The following is a 12092-nucleotide window of genomic DNA, read 5'->3' as shown; positions in this document are numbered from 1 at the left end:
CTACAAAGGACAGCTTGGACTTTTTCACAGTCCATCTATGTCACTCAGCTCAAGGGGCTGCTGTTCAATGACTAAGAGTATTAGGTAGGCCTTAAAAATGATCTAATTAATACTGCATTATTCCTAAACTTCTGTGGCCTAATATGTAAGAGAAGTGTATGAACGGAAATGTGGTCTCCTGCATGGCAGTTCATGTCACTGAAGTCAGGCTACCAGGCTATGACTCATCTTTTAAGAAGATTGAATTGATTGAAAATTAATTTGATTTTAAATTGTGCCTTATAATCCTGTTTGCAGAATGAAAAATGTACAGCTCTTCATTTTGCTGCCACCCAAGGTGCAACTGAGATTGTTAAATTAATGATGTCATCCTATGCTGGTGATGAATCTATTATTGATGCAGTAGATGGGAATAAGGAAACACTGCTTCACAGGTAAGAGAATCTGTGATGGGTTGGATCACAGAAACCCCCTGAGAACTGCCACCTGATGTGCCAAGAATACTTCTACCCCTGCCTTCCCTGCAGCTCTGGACCCCAGCACCCTGTCTTGCTGAGCCAGACACACCTGTCTGCTCCAACAAAGACCCAGGGTTTGAATTACTTGCCCCAAAGCTGCAGGTTTACCTGAAAGCAGCTAACAGAAGTGTGCTTGTCTTTAACACTCAGATGCCCAACTCCCAATGGAGTCTAAACCCAAATAAATCCGTTTTACTCTGTATAAAGCTTATACAGGATAAACTCATAAATTGTTCACCCTCTATAACACTGATAGAGAGATATGCATAGTTGTTTGCTCCCCCAGGTATTAATACATACTCTGAGTTAATTAGTAAGTAAAAAGTGATTGTATTAAATACAGAAAGTAGGATTTAAGTGGTTCCAAGTAGTAACAGACAAAACAAAGTAAGTCACCAAGCAAAATAAAATAAAATGTGCAAATCTATGTCTAATCAAACTGAATACAGATAATCTCACCCTCAGAGATGCTTCAGTAAGTTTTTTCCTCAGACTGGACACCTTCCGGGCCTGGGGACAATTCTTTCCCCTGGTACAGCTCTTGTTCCAGCTCAGGTGGTAGCTAGGGGATTCTTCATGATGGCTCCTCTTCCCCTTTGTTCTGTTCCATCCCTTTATATATCTTTTGCATAAGGCGGGAATCCTTTGTCTCTCACTGGGTTCCCACCTCCTCCTCCTCAATAGAAAGACACCAGGTTAAAAATGGACTCCAGTTCAGGTGACATAATCACATGTCACTGCAAGACTTCATTGCCCACTTGCCAGCACACACACACACAGGAAAACTTATCAGTAAAACACACCAATCTGCAGACAATTGTCCTGGTTAATGGGAGTCATCAAGATTCCAAGCCACCATTAATGGCCCAAACCCTTTTTAATTACAATAGACCCTCAGAGTTGTATTTCATATTTCTAGTTTCAGATACAAGAGTGGTACATTTATACAAATAGGATGATCACACTCAGTAGATAATAAGCTTTGTAATGATACTTTACAAGAGACCTTTTGCATGAAGCATATTCCAGTTACATTATATTCACTCAGAAGCATATTTTTATAAAATCATATAAACTGCAATGTCACAGAATCCTCTAACATCATATTCATAATCACTGTTTCAGTTCCAACAATATAACTTCATATAACTAATTAGAGAAAACAGGGAATGTGCATCCACATCTGGAGGGATTTCTTACTGATATGTGGATTCAGGAGATAGGTGATCTCACTAGGACACAGTGTTAGATGCCTGGCGTCCTGTGCCTAGGGTCAAGACCAGAGAGAGATCGAGATTCTGGCATCTCACATGGTACATTCAGCAATGTACACTGCCTCTTTGAACTGGAAAACTACTCTAGTGTAAAAAAAAAAAACAGGAGTACTTGTGGCACCTTAAAGACTAACAAATTTATTTTAGCATGAGCTTTCGTGAGCTGCAGCTCACTTCTTCGGATGCATAGAATGGAACACACAGACAGGGGATATTTATACATACAGAGAACATGAAAAGGTGGAAGTATGCATACCAACAGGCAGAGTCTAATCAATTGAGATGAGCTATCGTTAGCAGGAGGAAAAAAACTTTTTGAAGTGATAATTAAGATGGCCCATAGAAGGTGTGAGGAGAACTTAACATAGGGAAATAGATTCAATTGGTGTAATGACCCAACCATTCCCAGTCTTTGTTTAGGCCACAGTTAATAGTATCTAGTTTGCATATTAATTCAAGTTCAGCAGTTTCTCTTTGGAGTCTGTTTTTGAAGTTTTTTTGTTGCAAAATTGCCACCTTCAAGTCTGTCACTGAGTGGTTAGAGAGGTTGAAGTGTTCTCCCACTGGTTTTTGAATGTTATGATTCCTGATGTCAGATTTGTGTCCATTTATTCTTTTGCGTAGAGACTGTCCGGTTTGGCCAATGTACATGGCAGAGGGGCATTGCTGGCACATGATGGCATATATCACGTTGGTAGATGTGCAGGTGTACGAGCCCCTGATGGCGTGTCTGATGTGATTAGGTCCTATGATGGTGTCACTTGAATGGATATGTGGACAGAGCTAGCATCGGGCTTTGTTGCAAGGATAGGTTCCTGGGTTAGTGTTTATGTTGTATGGTGTGCGGTTGCTGGTGAGTATTTGCTTCAGGTTGGGAGGCTGTCTATAAGCGAGGACTGGCCTGTCTCCCAAGATCTGTGAGAGTGAGGGATCATCTTTAAGGATAGGTTGTAAATCTTTGATGATGCGCTGGAGAGGTTTTAGTTGGGGGCTGTAGGTGATGGCTAGTGGTGTTCTGTTATTTTCTTTTTTAGGCCTGTCCTGTAGTAGGTGGCTTCTGGGTACTCTTCTGGCTCTGTCAATCTGTTTTTTCACTTCAGCAGGTGGGTATTGTAGGTTTAAGAATGCTTGATAGAGATCTTGTAGGTGTTTATCTCTGTCTGAGGGATTGGAGCAAATACGGTTGTATCTTAGAGCTTGGCTGTAGACAATGGATCGTGTGGTGTGTCCGGGATGGAAGCTAGAGGCATGTAAGTAAGTATAGCGGTCAGTGGGTTTCCGGTATAGGGTGGTATTTATGTGACCATCGTTTATTAGCACAGTAGTGTCTAGGAAATGGACCGCTTGTGTGGATTGGTCTAGGCTGAGGTTGATGGTGGGATGGAAATTGTTAAAATCTCGGTGGAATTCCTCGAAGGCTTCTTTTCCATGAGTCCAGATGATGAAGATGTCATCAATGTAGCGCAAGTAGAGTAGGGGCGTTAGGGAACGAGAGTTAAGGAAGCGTTGTTCTAAGTCAGATCAGTGGGCAGACCAGCTGAAAGAACTTGCAGTACTGGAAAAGGGATACTCATGGGAAGATAGAAGAATATGACGTTTTGGAACTATCAAAAGCCTCTTGAGGCACCAGGCCCAAATAAAATGCTAAACTTTGTTTAACAGGAGTTAGTGGACCTTCCCAAGCAAATAAATGAAGAAGGAATGTCAAAAATGCACTGGAGTCTATTTCACTGTTCTGTAACAAAACCATTTAGAGACTGATTTTCAGAAAAATCAGAGTACAGCTTCACATCCATGCACAGTTACTATGACTGCTTATGCAAATCAAGAATTTGTAAATGGCTATTTGTACATGTAACTGCATCTCAGCCTGGAGTAAATTAAAGCAGCAGCAGTAGCAAGATCAGGATTTTGCTGCTGAAGAAAGGCAGGGAAATAAGAAAGCAGGCCATCTGCTCAACAGCAGATGATTTTTCTCACCACTCAATGAATTTTGGATGAGGAATGTGCCACCAGGCATCACAAGAAGAGTTCATTGTTAACAGGCTTCCTCAGAAGACTCCATAAGGTAGATAGGCGCTCTAATCTGTTAAGGGCAGAAAGAGTGTGTGGGATGAGACCCACAAGTCCTGGTTTCAGGCTTCAGTTTGAATAGTTTATAACGCCTGTGTCCTGTTATCTTGGAGTTTCTTTTGCCCATATGCTAAATATTTGGTCTTCCTGGCAGGAAATATTCCCTGTATATAGTTGAAGTCTCTCCACACACTTGAATCACTGATATTATTTTAAAAATCACCCTTTTAATATCATCACTTCTAAGTATAATGTTCTGCAGTCTATTAAATAACTCCACCAATGCATCAGGTGGTATCTCTGAGAAATTTTATCACCTTGGTGCTGGAATTGTGTATAGCTACATTACCCTGAGATCACCTGTTGTAAAATTTAGTGTTAAGCCTTAATGGAAAAGAGAAGATTACAATTCTTTAATGTATTTTATCAGAAATGCAGCAAAGTCTCAATTTCTCAAAACATTTTAAATTTCTAACTTCATAATTTTTCTGAAAGTTCTTGGTTCATTTTATTTTTTTCCTACAATATTACATTTTAGTATCCTACTGCGGCATAAAACTTCAGATTTGTACAATATGCAAATATTTTAAAATATCTTTTGTTAAGTTAATAACACCCCCCCTCCTGAGCAGGGGCGGCTCTACAGTTTTGGCCGCCCCAAGCAGTCATGCGCGGGAAGTGCCCCGGAGCCGCGGGAGCAGCGGACCTCCCGCGGGCATGACTGCAGAGGGTCCGCTGGTCCCGCGTGGCCTGCGGGAGGTCCAGCCGAGCCGTGGGACGAGCGCTCCCTCCGCAGTCATGCCTGCGGCAGGTCCGGTCATCCCGGGGCTCCGGTGGACCTCCCGCAGGCATGACTGCGGCAGGTCCGCCGGCGCAGCCTGCCGCCCCCTAGATTTGGCCGCCCTAGGCACCAGCTGGTGCCTAGAGCCGCCCCTGCTCCTGAGGTATGTTTTAATTCATTCTCTAGTTTTGTTATGGAATTGATTACCATGGTCAGAATATTCCCTGAGCAGAGTCAATGCAATTACACAGCCTGAGCTGGCATTCTGTACACATCCAAAGCTTCCAGTAAGGTCAGTGGGAGTCCTGGTGCCATATCCCATTGAAATCATTCGGAGTTTCAGGTGTACACAGAATAAGTTGAGCCACTGGTGCATAATATGTTGTATCAACATTTTATGGTATTATAAAGGTACTAATTTCTGGTTGTTTTGCAGTAATAGGAGTTTTACCATTGATTTTAAGGGGGGCCAGGATTTCACTTAATGAGTTTTTAGCATATCTGTAGAATTGAACCTGGTTAAAAATGGAAGGTCCACAATAATTTATTCTATGAGCTATTATGAAGGAAGCATTTTTAGTCTCTCTTTCTCTCTGTTTATATAAAGAAAATTATTTGAAAGCACTAAAAGTAGGCAGCAGATGTAGAAAAGCATTGGCCTTTACTTTTAAAGTTCATTGACCTTTCTAAAATAACTATATGTTTTTCCCCCACAGGACTGCATTATTTGATCACTATGAACTGGCAGAGTATTTAATTTCAATGGTAAATATTTAATCAAGGAATATATTAACAAAGATTGTTGCTAGCTATTAATGTAAGTTGTATAGAAACAGCTATTAAAGACTTTTACTTAAAAATAATTTCCTGTTTAGCAAGTACAGGAAATTACAAAAGAGAGATGTTTCTTCAAGAACAGGTTTTTTTGTTTAAATATATTTCATAATACACAGCTGCAAATTAAAGTACTGCTATAGTTATGATTCCACTGTAGCATTCTGTAGGGGTTCATAATGATGCTGCAAAACTGAATCTGTATTTGTGTTTGAATTATTTAGACAGAGTTTTAACATTCAGAAATGTTTATAGAATATGCCAGAATGATTCAGGTGACATCACTTTTAAAGTAATTAACAAGGAAAGGAAATAAAATTTAAATATACATTTAATTTAACTCATTTGCTTTTTTCAGAAGTGAAATCTCACACCCATTGTGTGTGTGTGTGTGTGTGTGTGTGTGTGTGTATGTTATAGGCATCACACAGATGTTTCTAAGTGGGGAAGAGGGTTCATGTGTGGTCCAGCAATATCTTGTACACACACACACATCCTACCGGAGATTTATTGGGTTTTGTTCATGGAATAATTGGGAAAGAAAAATATTTTTATATCCACTGTATGCTCTACTATATCCTCTGTGTTAGTACAGTGCTTAGCAAATTGTCAGGAGTCAGTAGAGCTATGGCAATTTATATTAGTTGAAGATTTTGCCTTTAATGTTGTGTCAACAGACAATAAATATTAGAAATGTTTTAGTCCATACAAGTAGTTGTCCTCATCTTAGGAACTTTAGTAAAAGTGAGCTATGGAACCAGGTTTTTTTGGTTGTTTTTTTTTAAACATCAGCAAATGCTGACACTTGGTATTAGACTATTTAAACTTATCTTTGGGTAGTAACAGGCGCATACATGTTTTCACCTGTGAAGGGCAGGCACTAGTTTGTGCATGTGGAAGTCCATGTGCACAAGCAATTAGAGCATAAAGGATGAAAATCCAGTATTTAACACTGTATTTGTTAAGAATGAACTTGCATTCCTATCTGATGTTCTCTAGAATATTTTTGTTGCATTTTTGAGGTCTGCCCGAGCTATGCTCAACATAGGACCCATGCTGGGAGGTGAAAGTGACTGTCATGTTCCTGTACCCAATAAGGACTGGTCTCAAAACTTGCTTATACACACCAGATGTGTTCATCATTAGATCTGTTAATGCTCTGCCATGTCTGGCTGAGGTTCATTGAAATAAGATATTTTACACAAAGTGCCACCTATGTCTGAGCAGTATAATACAGTTTAGCTTTAGCATTCCATTACATCTCCCCCTTTAAGTTCTACATTCCTACCATTTACAATATTTACACCAGGGGGTTGGGACTCCTCAGAGGTTATTACATGGGGAGTCGTGAGCTGTCAGCCTCCACCCCAAGCCCCACTTTGCCTCCATCATTTATAATAGTGTTAAATGTATTAAAAAGTGTTTTTAATTTATAAGTAGGGTCACACTCAGAGGCTTGCTATGTGAAAGGTGTCACCAGTACAAAAGTTTGAAAACCACTAATTTACACTATCATGCTGACTTTGAAATTCAATATGTATCAATCTGCTAAGTGTCTCTGAATCATACTGGTTTTCTAATTACACGACCCAAATGTAACAACTTGGTCATCTGGCTGTCCATTAGTTGCTGTAGTCAGTGCAGAATCCTTGAGTTGTCTTCTTTGTGTTACACATCCAACATCTGTAGAGTTTGCTCTGTTGATTGTTCTCTGTTGAGGAACAAACTCTATATGGCAACAGTTTCTGTTGAACTCTCCACTGTCAGTCTTGATTACATATGATCTGAGTGCTGAATTTTTTCTTTACGACAGGTTCATCCCTTTTCTCCATCCAATTTGACATGAGCATGGCCACCAAATTCTAGACCTGGCAGTTCTCTAAATGAGCGACTGACATTCTGGGCTGTACAATCCAGACCACTGAAGGGCTGTATCATCCCTGCCCTGCAAACTTGAGTGCCTCATAATGCTTTGCTGCTATAGCTCCAACCTGGGCTGCTCACAAACAGCCTTCTAGCGTGCCCTGAGTGTCTGTGTATAGCTGCAGCCCGCCAGCCATACATGAGTCACACTCTGGCTTCCACCAGCCTTGGGTTACCACTTGCAGGGTGACCCCAAACACACTCCCAGTCCCAGATTTTCCCCCATATCCCTTTCCTGGACAGTCCAGATATATTAGGCCCATTGGCCCTCTAAGGGGATCAATATACAAGAGTTTTCTACCATAAATGGAATTACCCCATACAGTTCAGTTTAAAGTCAACACTGGATTAGTTTTAATTAAAGAATAAAACAAGTTTATTTAACCACAAAGAGATTTTACATGAGTACAAGTATAAGGTATTAAAGTTAGAAATGGTTAAAAGAGAAATAAAGATAAAATGCTTTCTAGTGCTAAAACTTAACGTGGTTCAAGATCAAATTCTTACCACATACTCCCAGCAACAGGGCTGACCAAATTTCTCCCAAAGGTAAATGGGATGGTTTCTTTTGTCGTCTTAGGTGAAAGAGCAAGAGATGGATAGAGAGAGATCTTGAGGTGTTTTTGCCTCTCCTTAATTGTCCAGTCCTCCTCTGCAATGCATTTTCCTGAGGGTTATCTCTATAAGAACATAAGAACGGCCATAGTGGGTCAGACCAAAGGTCCATGAAGCACAGTATCCTGTCCTCTGACAGTGGCCAATGGCAGGTGCCCCAAAGTGAATGAACAGACAGGTTATCATTAAGTGATCCATGCCCTGTCACCCAATCCCAGCTTCTGGCAAACAGAGGCTAGGGACACCATTCCTGCCCATCCTGGCTAATAGCCATTGATGGACCTATTTTCCATGAATCTATCTAGCTCCCTTTTGAACCCCATTATAGTATTGGCCTTCACAACACCCTGTGGCAAGGAGTTCCAGAGGTTGGCAGTGCGTTGTGTGAAAAAATACTTTCTTGTGTTTGTGTTGTATTAATTTCATTTGGTGGCTCCTTGTTCTTGTATTATGAAAAGGAATAAATAACACTTCCTTGTTTACTTTCTCTATACCACTCATGATTTTGTAGACCTCTATCACACAGCCCCTTAGTCGCCTCTTTTCCAAACTGAAAAGTCCCGGTCTTATTAATCTCTCCTCATACGGAAGCTTTTCTATACCCCTAATCATTTTTGTTGCCCTTTTCTGAACCTTTTCCAATTCCAGTATATCTTTTTTGAGATAGGGCGACCACATCTGCACGCAGTATTCAAGGTGTGGGCGTACCATGGATTTATATAGCGGCAATATGATATTTTCTGTCTTATTATCTATCCCTTTCTTGATGATTCCCAACAGTCTGTTCACATTTTTGACTACCGCTGCACATTAAGTGGATGATTTCAGAGAACTATTAACAATGACTCCAAGATCTCTTTCTTGAGTGGTAACAGCTAATTTAGATGCCATCTTTGTATATGTATAGTTAGGATTATGTTTTCCAATGTGCATTACGTTCCATTTATCAACATTAAATTTCATCTGCCATTTTGTTACCCAGCCACCCAGTTTTGTGAGATCCTTTTGTAGCTCTTCGCAGTCTGCCTGGGACTTAACTATCTTGCATAGCTTTGTATCATCTGCAAATTTTGCCACCTCACCGTATACCCCTTTTTCCAGATCATTTATGAACATGTTAAATAGGACTGGGTGCAGTACAGATTCCTGGGGGACATCACTATTTACTTCTCTCCATTCTGAAAACTGACCATTTATTCCTACTCTTTGTTTCCTATCTTTTAACCAGTTACCAATCCATGAGAGAACCTTTCCTCTTATTCCATGACTGCTTATTTTGCTTAAGAGCCTTTGGTGAGGGACCTTGTCAAAGGCTTTCTGAAAATCTAAATACACTATATCCACTGGATAAAGTTTATTCCCACTCTGAGGACATTTCATAGTTGTGTTGTTTGCTACGGTGCAGATCTGTTTGTTCCTGCCCCCTTTCCTTGCCAAAGAATGGCCACTTGATGGGTGATTGCCCATCAACTTTGATGACACCTGGCTAGTGGTGTCAGCTTGTCCTTTATCTTAGAGAAACAGATTTACCCAGACTTGTCTGGTAATCACATTTTAGACATGATTTCATCTTATGTTCATAACTTTACATATAATTTTACTACACACATTTCATCATGATATTATTGACCATGAGTTGTTTTCAAAAGATATCTTACAAGACATATTTTGTACAAAGATTATTACAGTAGTGTGTAGGGTGTGAATATAGGGGTACATTCCATCAGAGTGATGTCTGTTGTAAAAGTGTTCATAAGATCTTTTAGCCTTTTTATCCAATTTGGCAACTCTCTTCATGTCTGGCCACTTTGGAAATAGATTATTTTTCCAAAGTTGGAAGAGTAGGTCTGAGTTGCCTTCCCATCAGGAGTTGTGCAGGACAACATCAAGTAATCACTATTGGTTTTGATCTGTAGCTCAGAAGAGCAAGGAATGGATCTTCATGCTGTCAGATTTTCCTGGCTCTCTGTATAGCTAGTTATATGATCAATATCATATTTCATTTGGAATGACTTTTATTCTGCTGCAATGAATTGTGGTCCATTGTACATCACTAATTGTTCCGGAATACCAGAGTAAGCACAAGTGCTCTTCAGTTTCTTGATAACACTGCAACATGTTATGTCTTTCAAGTACATTATTTCTATATACCTGAAAAAATAGTCCACAATGACCAGGTAATGATATCATCTGAATTTGCATAAATCTACCATTAGCCTCTTCCAAGGTCTTTCTGGTACAGGTGTTTGTATACTGTGGTTCAGCATTATCGCTTATATTGATTTGTGCTCAATCTCCTCTCAAAAGTCCAATATCATTCAGCTTCCTCCACATTTCTCACTAGGCCCATCATGGATGCTGCCGAGAAGGTTGTTGATCTTGGATCCTCTGATCAGATGCACTCTGAATGCAAAGCTTTTGTCTTTGTATGTTGTTTCTGTGGTGAACTGGCCTATGCATTTCAGAGTATCTCCAGGGCTAGTCAGATCTGTGTCAGGTGTCTTCATCTGTGGGAGGTGTTGAAGGTGATTGTAAGTGCTGTCAGAGGTGAATGAGACATCACCTCCTGAGTCAATTTTAAAGTCAATTGTCATGCTATGACTATTCAGGTTCACTGTCCAGTCAGGTTCTATATCATTGTAAGTGATAGGTCCCCAAAACAAGGGCTCTTGATTGTTTGTAATATGAGTTAATGCCCAGCTGTAAAATGTCCATATTTCATGCTTTTATTACAACCTGTGCCTCTAACTGGACATTCATCATCTCTTGGGATATGACTTTTTCCACTTCTTGTGCATGTAGGCTGGAATGTGTCCTTCTTAGCCTAGGAGTTCTCTCTTCTTGCATCAGAGGTTTTATGATAGTGACTTTTAAGACTCAAGTGTCTGCAGTTGCTAAGCTAGTTTCAGGTTTTTAAGTTTGTCAAGTTTCTCTAGGTTTTCCTGTTTCACCCGTTCAGACTATTTTGCTATTTGAATGGCTATGGCTAGAATTAAATCTGTCTTCAGTTGTAGCTGCTGTGAAAGGTTTTTATCTGTTAACCCAATAACCAATGTGTCTCTGATATATTCATGTTTTGCATTCCCCAAATCAGTTTTCAGCCAATATATGTAGAATTCTTATAAAACATTCAACATTTTTCCTTGGTTCTGAGTTCTCTGGTAAAAACATGCTCTTTCATAAACCACGTTTCTCTGAGGTATAAAGTATGCATCAAACATAGCCAAAACCCTTTAATAGTCATCTTTGTGACTGTCTTCATTAATGTCAAAGGATTGAAAGATATGACCTGCTTGCTTCCCCACAGCATAAATTAAAGACGATACCTGTATATCTTCAGTTTCTTTGTGCAGCTTGGTAGCAATGCAAAATTTTGCATAATATTGTTCCAGTCTGTCCATTCTGAAGGTTTATTCAAACTGAAGTTCTCTGGAGCATTGAAGAGTGGCATGTTGATGAGATCCTGCAACCTTTGTTGCTGTGTCCTTTCTGACTGCAACCTTTATAGCTGTTTCCTTCTGTTTCTGTTCTTATCTTACTCCCGACATCATGTAATGTTCGGGATCTGGTATGGACAGGGCTCAGAGCTTGCTTATACACACCAGATATGTTCATCATAATATCCTTCAATGGTCTTCCAGGTATGGCTGACGGTCATTTCCATAAGGTATTTATACACTCATCGCTGGCTAGTAGCTGAACAGTATAGTACAGTTTAGCATTCTATTACATTGACTATGTGCTGTCTTTGCACTCCTTGCTCCCTGGTGCAGTTTGGAGCTGGTTTAGACCTCTAAATTAATTAAGACCACCTCAGGACTTCTCTCATTTGCAGTGGTTTCTAATAATCCCCAAAGTACCAGCTAAGATCAACAAAACACTGCACATTTCAGCTGTTACCTTTGTTTCCTCTCTCCTGGCATGCTTCTGTGGCATCTTCTTCACTGGGTATCAGCAGGGTTAAGTGGGAAAGGGTGGTATAGAGCTGATTGTGTCAGCCAGAGATTTCACTGCTCTGTGGGACTCATGAGCTCCCAGTTTAGTGCAGCTTTCCTGCCACAACATGGCTCAGGA

At 40.2% G+C, this 12092-nt stretch overlaps 1 protein-coding gene across 1 annotated transcript in view; it reads left to right on the top strand.

The window, feature by feature from the left end:
* Positions 1 to 12092, top strand: part of TRPA1 (transient receptor potential cation channel subfamily A member 1) — a 71220-nt gene that overhangs the window by 13029 nt on the left and 46099 nt on the right. The window contains exons 8-9 of the mRNA XM_039527878.1: positions 298 to 434; positions 5363 to 5411. Of these exons, the coding sequence (XP_039383812.1) occupies positions 298 to 434; positions 5363 to 5411 (186 nt within the window). The remainder of the gene's footprint in view (positions 1 to 297; positions 435 to 5362; positions 5412 to 12092) is intronic.

This window comes from Mauremys reevesii, linkage group 2 (genome assembly GCF_016161935.1).
Source record: "Mauremys reevesii isolate NIE-2019 linkage group 2, ASM1616193v1, whole genome shotgun sequence".
In the NCBI taxonomy this organism is placed as follows: Eukaryota; Metazoa; Chordata; order Testudines; family Geoemydidae; genus Mauremys; species Mauremys reevesii.
Note: the sequence above shows the minus strand (reverse complement) of the source record. Positions and strands in the feature narration are given on the sequence as shown.